General features: G+C 34.8%; 1 protein-coding gene and 1 long non-coding RNA gene across 7 annotated transcripts; both read left to right on the top strand.

Moving 5' to 3' along the window:
- The first annotated feature begins 1643 nt into the window (after positions 1-1643).
- LOC149491162 (jumonji, AT rich interactive domain protein 2-like) lies at positions 1644-14694 on the top strand. 6 transcript variants are annotated; one of them, XM_089709666.1, is made up of 8 exons: positions 1644-1804; positions 2173-2277; positions 2309-2342; positions 5050-5216; positions 7473-7721; positions 7979-8149; positions 8254-8352; positions 14604-14694. In XM_089709666.1, exons 4-6 carry the CDS (start codon positions 5104-5106, stop codon positions 7983-7985), a joined length of 369 nt encoding a protein of 122 aa, XP_089565792.1. In that variant the 5' UTR covers positions 1644-1804; positions 2173-2277; positions 2309-2342; positions 5050-5103; the 3' UTR covers positions 7986-8149; positions 8254-8352; positions 14604-14694. The 6 variants fall into 6 exon arrangements, 5 of the variants coding, with proteins under 5 accessions (XP_089565792.1, XP_089565603.1, XP_089565750.1 ...); XM_089709477.1 differs by lacking the exons at positions 2173-2277; positions 2309-2342 and adding an exon at positions 3949-4505 and having other exon boundaries at positions 4987-5216; XM_089709624.1 differs by lacking the exons at positions 1644-1804; positions 2173-2277; positions 2309-2342 and adding exons at positions 3255-3608; positions 3949-4118.
- Positions 8506-9441, top strand: LOC149491163 (uncharacterized). Its single transcript, XR_016316066.1, has 2 exons — positions 8506-8728; positions 8826-9441. It is a non-coding gene; the product is annotated as an uncharacterized LOC149491163 (long non-coding RNA).
- Positions 14695-15144: the final 450 nt, after the last annotated feature.

Here is a 15144-nt window from a genome sequence, read left to right as displayed (position 1 = left end):
CAAGATGCAAGTGCATTGTTTAGGGTACTTACGATTCAATGATTCGGGGTGATTCGGGTGTTTCTGGAATTACGATAATTGGCGAAGATCTGCATGCGCATTATTAATTTTGGAGTACTGTAATGTACTATAATGCTTAAACAATTTTTTGGATTGTTAGAAAACAATAACGAAATTAATATTAATTAAATCGATACGTCTGCTTTTCCAGGTATGGCATACCAGACGACCAAAGCAATAACTTCCGCAGCGCAGTGGAGATTCTTGGCCCTGCGTTCTGCCAAAACAAATCCATTTGGCTCCCCTCTGACATTACAATGATACCCCCGGAAATGTTACAGAAGTATAACGTCAGAAAGTGTGTACTTCGCTACAAACAGCCGGATTAAAAACTATGTTCATATATTTAAGGTAACTTTCTTGTGATACGTGCGAATTTTTGATTATTTAACTTGCATTGCATTGCCCCTTTGTCGTGTTTTCTGTGTAAAAACCTGTGCATTAACGAAAGTATTAAAAAAATTGCCGATTGGTCGAACCGTAGTTCTGGGCTTAATATCATATTAGGTGATTCATTTTTATAATATAGAATAGCTGTGAGCGAATTTTCATTAAACTTTATTATTTTTACAGGAGTTAACAAATAGTTGTGAACCAGCCATGTTCTCTATTGAAAAGTTGCTATTTATCGGAAAATTCAACTTTGAAACAAAACTAAGAAAGGTAGGTATGTAACAGCAGCTCTATATAATTCCATACAGAGATAATACGTGCGGTAACCACTAATATATAAAGACGACTGACGGATTTTTGAATTTTTTGACTGATAGGCTACCGTCACCTACCGCCCGAATTGTTTTCGATTGTGTATGACTCTGAATTGACTCTTATTTATTTCGAACAAGGTGCAAGATGCAAGTGCATTGTTTAGGGTACTTACGATTCAATGATTCGGGGTGATTCGGGTGTTTCTGGAATTACGATAATTGGCGAAGATCTGCATGCGCATTATTAATTTTGGAGTACTGTAATGTACTATAATGCTTAAACAATTTTTTGGATTGTTAGAAAACAATAACGAAATTAATATTAATTAAATCGATACGCCTGCTTTTCCAGGTATGGCATACCAGACGACCAAAGCAATAACTTCCGCAGCGCAGTGGAGATTCTTGGCCCTGCGTTCTGCCAAAACAAATCCATTTGGCTCCCCTCTGACATTACAATGATACCCCCGGAAATGTTACAGAAGTATAACGTATCAATGTGCCGTGCGGTACAAAAACCCCGCGAATTCATCATAGTGTGCCCCAAGGCTTACTCTTGTTCGATTGCCACAAATTTTGCAGTGTCAGAAAGTGTGTACTTCGCTACAAACAGCTGGATGAAAAACTATGTTCATATATTTAAGGTAACTTTCTTGTGATACGTGCGAATTTTTGATTATTTAACTTGCATTGCATTGCCCCTTTGTCGTGTTTTCTGTGTAAAAACCTGTGCATTAACGAAAGTATTAAAAAAATTGCCGATTGGTCGAACCGTAGTTCTGGGCTTAATATCATATTAGGTGATTCATTTTTATAATATAGAATAGCTGTGAGCGAATTTTCATTAAACTTTATTATTTTTACAGGAGTTAAATAGTTGTGAACCAGCCATGTTCTCTATTGAAAAGTTGCTATTATCTTTTACACGCGATCAACGTACTCCTATGGATATTCTAAGGCAAATCTACCCGACATTGAATGAAATAATAAAAAAGGAGCTTAAGAACCGTCGTTCGATTAAAAAACTTGCATTTAAGGTGAGCTATAAATTATTGTTACATATTCAAAATATTTCATTCAAAATATTGTAGGTGAGTTTTCATTGAATTTCGGAGCAAATTATGAATTGCTCATTGCGAGCGAATATTCAAACGTGAATATGGGTTTTTCCTGTCTCGTAGCGAATTTCTAAGGCAAGCCGGGCTTTTCGGCTTGTATGAACGTACCGCCACTGCACACCACTGGCTACAAGTTACATTAAATACCTTTCCGCCCGCGGCTTCGCCCGCGTGGTCATAGGAAATTCCCTTAACACAATAAAGCAACAAAATACCCATTTAAAATATTAAATAAAGAAGTTAAAAATTGTATGTTTTCAATTTAAACTCTTTATTATGATTTGCAGGTCAAGGGGATGTTCCAAAAAAAAACCGCGCTTTGTTTGGAACACGGATTAACAATATTAAAAAAATAAATAAAACCAAAATTCCCATTAGAGGTAGAACACATCGTGTCATCGGAGGTGCTGACAGGAATTATAGAAAAACTACAATTGCGGCTGACTGAAGGAACAATGTAAAAAATATAAGGGCTATTTTATCACTATATATCATTAGAAGAGATTTTTCAAATTCCTGTAAGTCCAATACAATTTTTTTCAAATCCCGGTAAATTTTGCTGGTACGTATCAAACGCCTGTATGTCCAGATTTAAATCTAATTTTGTGGCATACCTAATCATCAAGTAATACATTTCTTTTTCTTCGTAAAAATAATTCTAATGTATTATATTATATTCGTCATAAATTATAAAGGTCCAAACATAGTGTTTTTTTAAGTTATTAGAAATACTTCGATTCCCCCATTTCTGTTAGAATGGCCTTACCGGAGTTTGATATGTATCGAGTATCGACTCAATTGTTACATATTCAAAATATTTCTTTACGTTTTTGTAACATATGTACTGATTCATAATATTTTAATCCAAATTTCAGGGTAAAGATATTCCAGAGAATCGAGTTCACACCGGTGCACTATATGTTTTTAGGCCCGAAAAAGTTTCATTCTTGTTTTATTAGAAATATCTAAGGAGCTTCTCTTTTTAAATGCACGAGTAGAACACCCAGAGATTTATTTCAAAAACACGATTTTTAAAAAAATATTTAAAATATTGGAATTTTCGCGGCCGACTGAGCTAAATAAATTCGTAAAAAAAAATAGATACACTAGATAATTTATTATGTTGCTAATATATGTAGTGATTACAGGCGCAAATTATCCCTTTTTGAAATTTTCGATATTGTCGATAGAGGCGAAAGTATTGTAATTTTTACTGATTTTCGTTTTTATTTTTTTATATTATATGCAGGCGTTAGTAGAAGCTCTGTTTAGTACCAAAAGAAACCTTGAACTGAGGGCTACATGTGACAAAAATACCACATTCTAATCACGAAGTTATTACGAGATATAGATTTTCAAAGAATTTCGCCTCTATCGACAATATCGAAAATTTCAAAAAGGGATAATTTGCGCCTGTAATCACTACATATATTAGCAACATAATAAATTATCTAGTGTATCTATTTTTTTTATACGAATTTATTTAGCTCAGTCGGCCGCGAAAATTCCAATATTTTAAATATTTTTCAAAAAATCGTGTTTTTGAAATAAAACTCTGGGTGTTCTACTCGTGCATTTAAAAAGAGAAGCTCCTTAGATATTTCCAATAAAAAAAGAATGAAACTTTTTCGGGCCTAAAAACACATAGTGCCTGTGCGGTGCCTGGAATGTTCGCGATCAAGATGAGTGCGAACTTTGCAGGGTTACCTTATACCTGTCTAAGGTAAGCATAAAGTATAACATTTTAAATTGGTCGCCGAACTTCAGATGCGCCGTAGTTTCGGATTCGGTTTGTATATCTTCGTAAGAAGTGTATATCTTCGTTTGACTTTCGCTATTTTTCCGACGAGTTCGACTAACGCCCACGCGACTAAGCCACCGGTAACACCATCATTTTTCTTTTTGTCATTGCGTACTAAAACCCCTGTAGAACCGCCATCCTGTTACAAATGACTCTAAATTTTGTGTCAATATCTCCCGGTCTATAAGTCCAATACACGAATTTAAATAAAGAAGTTAAAAATTGTATGTTTTCAATTTAAACTCTTTATTATGATTTGCAGGTCAAGGGGATGTTCCAAAAAAAATCTGCGCTTTGTTTGGAACACGGATTAACAATATTAAAAAAAAATATAAAACCAAAATTCCCATTAGAGGTAGAACACATCGTGTCATCGGAGGTGCTGACAGGAATTATAGAAAAACTACAATTGTGGCTGACTGAAAGAACAATGTAAAAAATATAAGGGTTTTTATAATTTTATCGCTATATATCAAATATGCAACAAAAAAAAGAAGAATTTCGGGCTAATTTGTTTAATTTTTATGTCATTTTTCATAATACTATGATTGTATTTGCATTGTGTTACCTCATTTATCTATTCAATAATATTTGACATGATTTTAAATGAGCAACTATGCTTCTTGGCGGTTCTTCTCAGTAAAAGAAGCTTCCCGAATGGTAAAACTTGGGTGAAACCAAACGCATCATAATCTATTAGACATCGTATCTAAGGCGAACGCCGAACACGTTTAGACAATACCTTAGACTGATGAGTAATACCTAAAGACGCCATTAGAGTATATTATGTACAAGGTTTACACTAGAGTTTATGTAAAGGTAAGTAATAACTTTATTACTTATATTATATTATCCTTTTTAATACTTATATTGAATAATTAGTAAACTGATATTTTAATAGATGGTTTCATATTTATTACACTTTTGGGTATTAATATGAATTTGATGAAATTTGGTTTTTATCAAGTTTACATTAACGTCCTATTTGAGGTTCGTTGGAAAAAGGAGGCACTATGGTAGATTGTTGCTAAGAAATTGTTAATAGTAAAATGAATATTATATAAAGTATAAGTAACATAGTGATTACTTATCCGACACGAAGACTCATGTTGATGGATCTATCTAAAGGCAAAAGATTAAAAATTACGCGTTAATAAATGACTTTAAATTACGGATATTTTCCTGTGCAGATAAGATGCGTACTAATAAACGCAACCACTGCGGCCAGCCAGACAGCCCGGGCTCTAACCGAAATAGGAAGAGAAACAGTATATCAAACAGAGAGTAATAACACACACAGAACAGAGGAAAGTTGATCCTCGGATCGAAAAATAGAGATCACAACTTATGTTCTAATACGCAGAGACTGAGTGAAAATCCCCGCAACGTTCTAAGTTACCTAGGCCCAGTTGTGGGTATGACGGTGCCAACCCTGCACCTCTCTATGGTGTTCTCTACTAGTTGCTGGCATCGCGACCCACACGGCCTACCCTGGATTGAGTACATGCATGAGGGTGCGCAGAAAATATGGTGAGTTGTCATGTGATAATCATTCAAATATAATGGTGAAGATAAGCGAAATTGAAATCGACTAGAATATTAAAAAGGTAATACACTCACTGGCACGGAATCTTGGCCACTTACAAATTTGCCGATAAAAAAAGTTTGAAGTGTTTTTCACGATTTTTTTGTATGCAGATATGTTAACATATTATTTGTTTAATTTTATGGTAAGAAATCATTAAGTTTGAGAATAATCTTTTACCACTTTTTAAGAGTTACTCGAAATTTGTGATTTGTGCGGTTAAGCCGAAGTTAGGAATTGTTAGTTTTAAACTTTTTTCGATATCGTTTATGCCGTTTTATGATATTGTTATTGTTGTACTGTAGTCAATGATCATAACAAACAATAAAAAATGCCGTTAACATCTGAACAACCTGCTCAGGCCACCACAATGTTAGACCAATGACTGCCGCAACATAAAGTACCTAATGTACAGTACGTACCACGTTCAGCGATGCACTATGCATAGAGAAGATACCAGAAGACTGTGCAGCTACACGTGCAGACCAGGAAATGAAGGCGTGAGGTGCTCATCAGCTCGATAAGACCCGTTTATTGTTCAAGAGATACTCAGAAATGGCTTTCTGACAGTTTTTGAGATACGCCACCGGCTCTAAAACACCAGGATAATAAATGTGAGTGAGCAATCGGTGAGAAGACTAATGAAGGAAGTTAATTTGAAGGTTTGCAGACCAGCACGCCGTCCAGAACTCCTCAGACATCACAGAGAAGCACGTCTTCGTTTTGCACGAGAACATGAAAACTGGACCCACAGCCAGTGCGCTCGTGAGGTGTTCACAGATGACTGCTAAGGCACTTTACGAGCTTCTGATAGCCAAGAGTCAGTATAGAGGAGACGAGAAGAGAGGTTTTTACCCATCACCACGCTCAAACTGCGATTTTTCATGGAGGGTCAATAATGGTATGGGGAGGTATAAGTTCCGATGCTCGCACGGAGTTAGTTATCGTAGATAATGGCTTAAATTTGATCAGGTACATCGAGGAAATTCTCCAGGAACATGTTCAGCCCTATTACAGGTTTATCAGTGAAGAAAATTTGCTACTAATACACTATAACGCATGTCCGCGTGTCGTACGATGCGTATAAGAGTACCTTCAAGAGGTTATTATTGAAAAATAGGAGTGGCCAGCTCGTAGCCCGGATCTTAATCCAATAGAATACAACTGGGACATGCTTAAAAGAAACATAAAGTTCGATTCTAAACCAGCACCAATGTTAGATGAGCTTAGAAATACAGCTGGGGCCGTTTGGTACACTATAGCTCAAGTGGACATCTTCTAGAGTATGCCAGACTGGATGCAAACAGTGTTTAAGGCAAGAGAAGGAAACACCCTATATTAAAAGGTTCAATTTTTTTTTATGGAAACGTTCTTTCTAATTTTTGTGCATTTTTTAAGAAATCATTTAAATTTCACAGAAAAAGCGTAAATTTTTGTTTAATTCATATCTACGCGGTAGTACTTCTTCCAATTATTACTAAAAGTTAGTAAAAACATTAAAGTAACTAGTTTTGATTAAATTTTAATTGAATTTTGTAGTAGAAAAGAAATAGTGTTATTTTACGCAAAAATTTGCAGTGGCCAAGATTCCGTGCCGGTGAGTGTATTATTAAGTACTAGCGGTCCGCCCCGGCTTCGCCCGTGGTACATATTTCGCAATAAAAAGTAGCCTATGTCCTTTCTCGGGTATTAAAATATCTCCATACCAAATTTCATGCAAATTGGTTCAGTAGTTTAGGCGTGATTGAGTAACAGACAGACAGACAGACAGAGTTACTTTCGCATTTATAATATTAGTATGGATTATAAAGCCTACAAAGGTCAAGTAGGAATTGAAGTATTAATAATAATTCATACATCTATTCATTTTTATGTATATATGTACTGGCTTTCCGTGCGCATCTTTATCCGCATAGTAAAAGGAAAACCAGCATAGTTCGCGCTTTGGTTCGCTCCGGATAGTTTTAATCACGGAAAGGTCACGAGAAAAGTCTCGAATCTCAAACTATTTTCGTACCAAATTTCATACAAATTGATTATTGGTTAAAGTGTGAAGAAGAGACAGACAGTCTATATAATATTAGTATGGATTTGGCGAGCCGATATTATGTAATGTACTTTAATGCTTAAACAATTTTTTGGATTGTTAGAAAACAATAACGAAATTAATATTAATTAAATCGATACGTCTGCTTTTCCAGGTATGGCATACCAGACGACCAAAACAATAACTTCCGCAGCGCAGTGGAGATTCTTGGCCCTGCGTTCTGCCAAAACAAATCCATTTGGCTCCCCTCCGACATTACAATGATACCCCCGGAAATGTTACAGAAGTATAACGTATCAATGTGCCGTGCGGTACAAAAACCCCGCGAATTCATCATAGTGTGCCCCAAGGCTTACTCTTGTTCGATTGCCACAAATTTTGGAGTATCGGAAAGTGTAGTAAAGTAAAGTAAAAACTACGTTCATATAATATTTAAGGTAACTTTCTTGTGATACGTGCGAATTTTTGTTTATTTAACTTGCATTGCATTGCCCCTTTGTCGTGTTTTCTGTGTAAAAACCTGTGCATTAACGAAAGTATTAAAAAAATTGCCGAATTTGTCGATCCGTAGTTCTGCGCTTCATATCACATTAGGTGATTTATTTTTATAATATAGAATAGCTGTGAGCGAATTTTCATTAAATTTTATTATTTTTACAGGAGTTAACGAATAGTCGTGAACCAGCCACGTTCTCTATTGAAAAGTTGCTATTATCTACACGCGATCAACGTACTCCTATGGATATTTTAAGGCAAATCTACCCGACATTGAATGAAATAATAAAAAAGGAGCTTAAGAATCGTCGTTCGATTAAAAAACTTGGATTTAAGGTGAGCTATAAATTAATTGTTACATATTCAAAATATTTCCTTACGCTTTTGTAACATACGTACTGATTCATAATATGTATTTAATATTTTAATCCAAATTTCAGGGTAAAGATATTCCAGAGAATCGAGTTTACACCGGTGCCTGGAATGTTCGCGATCAAGATGAGTGCGAACTTTGCAGGGTTACCTTATACCTGTCTAAGGTAAGCATAAAGTATAATATTTTAAATTGGTCGCCGAACTTTAGATGCGCCGTAGCGTATTTCCAAACTATACATAGCCAGAACGCAACCATAGGAAACTGCACGTGTATACTTTGTAATGCTGTTTTTAACCCTCCAGCAGTCGCGCGCGGTCTCTGAGACCGCAACGAACTTGTTTTAGTCAATATACTGAAACTGTAAACAATAGACGCTTGCGCTTCCGTGATACCTTCGAGGGGGTCAGGTAGCACCTCTCAGTAGCCCTGTGACATTCGTCGCATGTACACGTGCTTTCTTATTTGTGTTTGCGGTCTCAGATTCCGCGCGCGACCGATTGTGTTCCAGAACAAACCAGTGCAATTTAACCGAAGCCGAGGTAAATATTTTTTGTTTTTTGTATCTTATTATTACTTTTTATGCTTTAGACTATAATAATATAAAAGTATAGTTTTAACAATGTATTTTTGTTGTAGACAATTAATTACGAAGACTTAGAACGTCGAATATCTCGCATGTTAGAGGAGGTGGAATCAGAAGATGAGGTCTTCGATGACGTTTCGGACCAATAAGACGACTCAATAGAAATTTCACCAGCACAGGATGAGTGTGTTGACGATGAGTTACAACTGAGTAATAAAACAAAGTATAGTTGTTTCAAATGTGGAAAACACAATATGTGTCTAGAACATGTGATTGTTATATGCCGAGAATGTTCATTTCCAGTAGATATTATGGACACTAATGACGAATAGTTTATTATAGTTATTCTAAACAAAAATTAGTAGTTTTTAGGTATGTTTTCTTTATTTCATTTTATTATAATTTAGATTATTCTAGAACTTTACGTAAAATGATCTCAAAAATAGAGTCATTTTAGAGTTCCTATTACACAGTGCCAATTGATGATGAATGTGATTTATTTCTAAGATAATTATAGTCAAGTTTATAAGTTGTTAATTGTAAAAAAGAAAATTCCATTTTGTTTTGTTTAATGTTGATTTATAACGGTGATTTCCACCCAGAGTCAAAAATGTTGAGTTTTTATAGACCTTTGTTCTATTAAGTACAAATAAAAGAAGTAATGAGTAATTAAGTTGTTTTTATTTCATTTCACATGTTTAAGACCTCTTTTTAATCATGTGCTATACAATAAGTCGAAATATTCATTTGTTTTCCCAAACGAGACACTTAAATTTGCGGAATCACAGACCGCGCGCGACTGCTTGTGTTCGGCGCAAGGGTGCGACCGCTGAAAGGTTAAGTTTGTTATTATAAAATATACACGAATTTTGCGTACTGATCGTTTATACTCTGTAACGCGGATGCTTGCTTCTTCGTTCCAAACTATACACGATCAGTACGCAAAATATGTATAACTAAATATAGCTACTACACCACTTACGCTTGAGCGAAATAATAAATATATAGGCAATCAAAGACTTGTTGCGCCGTAGTTTCGGATTCGGTTTGTATATCTTCGTAAGAAGACTGCGTACACTATTTATGCTTGTGTGCGTTGTACAAACCAATGTGAGCTCTATGTCAATCACATGAAGTTTATAATTGTCGCCCCACTAGTTTATACAAGCACGCACACATATAAAAACTTAGACACGGGCAGTTTGTGCCTTCGCCGTGCCGTGACGTACCGAGTCCCGTGGCGGCGCTAGTGCAGTGCATGCACAGTAGCCGAGTTGCACAATAGCTAATAGCACTGAAAAATAGTACTCACTTCAGAGCGCTGTAAAACCTCAGCTATTGACGTAATGAAAAAATGTTATTTATAAAAGTTGTTCCTCGAAAAACAATCTACAAAAATGGTCTGATATCATTTCTTCGTAAAATGATAAAAAATAAATTATCGAAAAATATAAATATCTCTAATTTCTGACCATTTTCGCTTATAGTTTTTTTTATTTATAGTTCTACGACAAAAAGTTACTGGACTAAAGGTGTAGAGAATTTAATTTGCAACAAATAATGCTAACAATGTTTTTTTTCAGATAAATCGTTTAAGGGCTGATTTTTCAATCGTTGGTTAAAACTTATTCGTCGAATAATGTATAAAACTACAATTTTAGAAAAGTATTCTAATAGGCATGACGAAAGATTTTGAAATCCTCTTCCATAATGTGTGTATACGTTTACTATACAAGAAAAACCCTATATTTCGGTAATATACTTAAATTTAACAAAGATAAAAGCCATTTTCCAAAAAATATTTATAAACTGTGCCAAAACAGCTCGCAGGTGTCATGGCGTAGGCGTGACGTCACACTTTGATAAATACGTAATTATTTGTACGCATTGCGAAGAAATTAAAAAAAAATATTTATTTAATATGTGTTATAGAAACGAATTTCAAAGTATATAAGTGGTGTGCAGTATTGCAGTGTGAATCCACATAAAAATAATGCTCAAAAATGTGTTAGTAATTATTTTAAGCGAGAAAATAATAAGAAATGATTGTATAAAGTTGGCGCGGAGAACCCCGAACCATGTATTCGTGAATTCGCAATTATATTTCTGTTCTGAGTCGATAAAGCATACGTGAAACAATAGAAAATAAATAAAAATGCGTATTCTCAACATATTCATAACAACAAAAAACATCTGACGTGAGTTGTTTGCTTAAGCGTGACGTCACGCGTGTTTTAGTCAAAATGGCCAACTGCAGTATTTCAATGTTTTATTTTATTGATAATCTCATTAATCTTAATGTTTTTAAGATTTCTAAGTCACTATATGTAATTTATCTATTATACATTTTCCCTTAAAAACACTAATACGATCATTTATGGATACTGTCGTCATGCCTATTGCCCGTATTTGAAAGTTTACATGACATTTTAATATTTTCGTGTAATACTTTATTGGACGGATAAGTTTTATCCAAGCATTGAAAAATCGGCCCTAAGAGTTATATCGTAAAAACCATATCAACCGCTCTTTTCAAGATGGCGGCCGTGGGACAAGGGTGGCGACCCCACAAACTTGGTGATAGCTTCACACTGACCCCCCCTACACATCAAAAAAATAAAATTGCGTCCTCTAAAAAACGCGACCCCCAAATGTAACTTTTCAATGGACTATTAGAAAATTTGTCGTAGACCCACGTAAAAGTAGATATTTAAATCGACGCGGACGTTCTAATCTTAAGTACAAAAACATTTGTAGGTTTTTCTTAATCAGTCTAGATTCAGTTAAAAGACAAAAATAAAATAAGTATTATTAAGAAGGAAATCGTAGATGTACAAAAAAGTTTAGTTATAAAATTTCGGAGGGTACGGTTATATAAAATCTCTGTGATATAGGTGAACAGTTTTCGATGCAGTATCCTGTATTCCGAAACAATGGGCTATGTAATAGTGTTATCCTCGGCACCTATTTATCTTTTTGCCTTATCGCATTGTCAAAATACATGAATAGTTGCACCATGTGCACCCTGTAATAGTGTAATATGTTTTTACTAGGTGTTCTGAACTCAAAAGCAGGCTCACTGAGTTACGTATTCCACAGAATACGTTTAAGTAGCTTTTCGACTGTGATTTCTGGGATGAATTCTATGTCATTTCTCAGATTTCCAACTACGTGTATACAGGTAAATTAGCTTGGAGAAATTTTTGCGTTTGTAGTAGTGTATGGTCAGCAAATAAAATAAAACAACATTTTATTTTTAGTTTTTATTTTATACAGGGTTACTTGTAAAACAGCAACCTCGCAGGACAAGATAGCTAACATCATAAGTAACAACATTTGTTCTACGACTTTTGGCATAACGCAATAAATTATTTTTTAAACTTTTATTGTACTCTCCTTACATTTGTAAGTCTATGTTCTATTAATTATCGGATGGACGACGCGACGCCCCCTTCCCCCTCTCGTTCGCTTTTTGTTTACGTAATTTTTGGGAGGCGTAGAGTTTATAATATTCAGACGGAAAATTAAATGAATATTTATTTTTGTATGAAAATAAAATCTAACAAATTATCAAAAGTCGAAATGTTGTTACTTATGATGTTAGCTATCTTGTCCTGCGAGGTTGCCGGTGTTTTACAAGTAACCCTGTATATATAAGGGATTTTAAATTAAACTATATGTGTTTCTCCTCTGAAAAAGATGAGACTTTATTGCACGCCTCATAAGCGAAGCGTTGAGGTGGGTACTACTGTCACTTCGCGCAAAACATCTGATTTTTCAAACTTAAAATGTCTTTATGTATCATACATTGCACTTGTAAGATAATACATACACACACATATTAAGAAAAAACACTATTTTTAACCTTCATGATATTTTTGATGTCATTTTTGTTATTTAAACTAGTTAAAAAACAGTTTAAAAAAGTTCTGTCTTGGACGTCCGTGTGTCTGTATGTGCGGATCCTTTTTCTTGTTAACACGATAGCGACCGAAATACTTTACTAATCGAGTCTTTTTTTTTCTCTTACGCTTGAGTATGCTCAGGAATAGAACCCTTTCATTTTTCAGGGTCTGATTCGATGTGGTTTAATTGTTATTAAATAAACAAAAATAATAATTAATAAATATTTATTAAAAAAAAATTATGAGGCGTGCACTTTTGGATTTTCCAAATTATTTTAATATTTGCACATTTAACATACATATAACTTCTACATTAACAATGTTACTAAAATGAAAAATTTACTAACCTGAAAAAGAAACGACATTTAAAGTTTAATTCTTTAGTTTGAGAAGTCAAAGGCTTGCCTCGACCATGTTTTAACACTGGAGCCATTTTGAATTAACAATATAAAGTTACAACACTTACACACAAATTAAACACTAGTTATGGCCCTGCCTTCATACAAAACTGCTGAATACGCCGTTCGCACGGGAATAGAATGTGGATGCGATTTCCCTTAGTTAGCATCCAAGCTTACGTCTTTATAATTATTAAACTGTATAAATTCATTCTTTAACTCCGGTCTGCATCGTGCAGACATGGGTGTAAAAGTCTCATTTTAGCTATTAAATGTAGGTTTTAAGTACATCTGAGTTTTCATTTGGGGCCTCCGGCTGCGGGACATGTAATTCACTTCAACAAATATTATAACAATAATAACAAATAATAACAACAATCAACAAATACAAAATTTATCAATTAAACTACGTACATAATAATTATAATTTTTGAATGAAATGTGCTTTATGTTCTAACGGTACCAAACGACTGCACGTGGCACCTGCGGACAGCGTAAACTGGTTTATTCTGGTTTTGTGCGTGTTTCCACTTTCCACTATCAAGTGACGATTTATTTATTTGTTTTGTTTCGTAATTATTATGGTCAAATATTAATTATGAAACAAATTATTATGGACACGATATTTTATTGTTTCACGGTAGTCGCCTTGTCGTTTGCTCAAGGACGTAAAATTGAATGATATATTTTTTTTTATAAAGTCAAAACCATTTTCTTTCAAATAAAAACTTGTTTTTATTGAAAACAAAAGTGTTGCTAGGAATAAGTATAAAATTAAATAGTAATGTTAGGATATCGAAACATTTTTGTATAGGCCAGAACGATATAGTGGAAACGCGCTCTAAGATCTGAGTAATATACACACCACTACATATGCAAAAATTTCTCCAAGCTAATTTACCTGTACCATATTTCATTTGAACCGGGTCAGTGGTTTAGGTGTGAAGCAGAGACTATAATATTAGCACAGATAATATAATACTATACTATATTAGTTAGGATATCTACCATGCATTTATCAGCTTCATTCGGTTCATTATTTACTCTCGAGTGAAACTTCGTAAAATACATAAGGGACTTATACTATGAACACTGGCGACCGTCAGCTGCGACTCCGTTGATGGGTCGGGCAGTGGGACCTAGCCTCCCGCACGCATGTAGAAAAAAAAAAATTTTTCAGTCATTTCCTCTCATTTAAAAGTTTGTATGTTGAAAGAAGAACAGTCAGCTGGTCACAGCATGGGGATTATACGTCAGCTGGCAGCTTGAACATGCGAAAAAAAAATCTTCAGTGATTTCCTCTCTGTCATAAATGAAATTTAATGTCAGCTGGCTGTATCTCGGTGGAAAGTTCGTCAGCTGGAACCTAGAAAGTAACGCAACAGCATCTATAACCTACTGAATCTTATTAGCTGACGAATTTTCCATTGACCTAAAAGTTACTACTAAGTACTTGAAAGTTATTACTGTAAATTTAATGACCGATGTCGGTATTCTATCTTGCTAACTATTCATTTCTTCGTTACAGCTACGACCGCGACCAACCTTTCACTTTCCAACTCGGTGCCGGTCAGGTAATCAAAGGTTGGGATGAGGGTCTCGTTGACATGTGTGTCGGTAAGTAATTTTCTCTTCGACATAATAAACGTAAACCCCTTTGTACACAGGGCTACCCAAATCTTCGTTACTACCGACCGTTAAACCGACAACGTTTGCCGGGTGACCTAACTTCAGAAAGTATTGCTATCCAGTCTTCTCAGTATAAGCTTTACTTGGTTTCAAACTAGGTGGCGTTGTATCAAATTATGTATTAAAATGTGCCTAACAACGTAAATAAGTTATTTCTATTAGATAATTAATATACAAAACTTATTTTTATTTGCCAGGTCAGCGAATATCTGAAGAAGCAGATGGTTCCATCCGACGGCGCTGAAATTAGCGAAGACATCAAACAAATGCTCGAGAGCCATGACAAACTAGTCGAAGAAATATTCCAACATGAAGACAAAGATAAGAACGGTTTCATCAGCCACGAAGAATTCTCAGGACCACAACACGACGAACTATAA

Source organism: Colias philodice, chromosome 1 (genome assembly GCF_061535455.1).
Source record: "Colias philodice isolate Cphi_HAF_F1 chromosome 1, ilColPhil1 Martin Lab GWU primary, whole genome shotgun sequence".
NCBI lineage: Eukaryota > Metazoa > Arthropoda > Insecta > Lepidoptera > Pieridae > Colias > Colias philodice.
Note: the sequence above shows the minus strand (reverse complement) of the source record. Positions and strands in the feature narration are given on the sequence as shown.

Excerpts from the sequence above, each read along its gene's own strand:
- LOC149491162 (XM_089709477.1), top strand. The coding sequence starts at position 4,473 with ATGTACAAGGTTTACACTAGAGTTTATGTAAAG. Across the intron at positions 4,506-4,986 it reads ACACTAGAGTTTATGTAAAG|AACAGAGGAAAGTTGATCCT; the intron begins GTAAGTAATAAC and ends TAACACACACAG. Across the intron at positions 5,217-7,472 it reads GAGGGTGCGCAGAAAATATG|GTATGGCATACCAGACGACC; the intron begins GTGAGTTGTCAT and ends CTGCTTTTCCAG.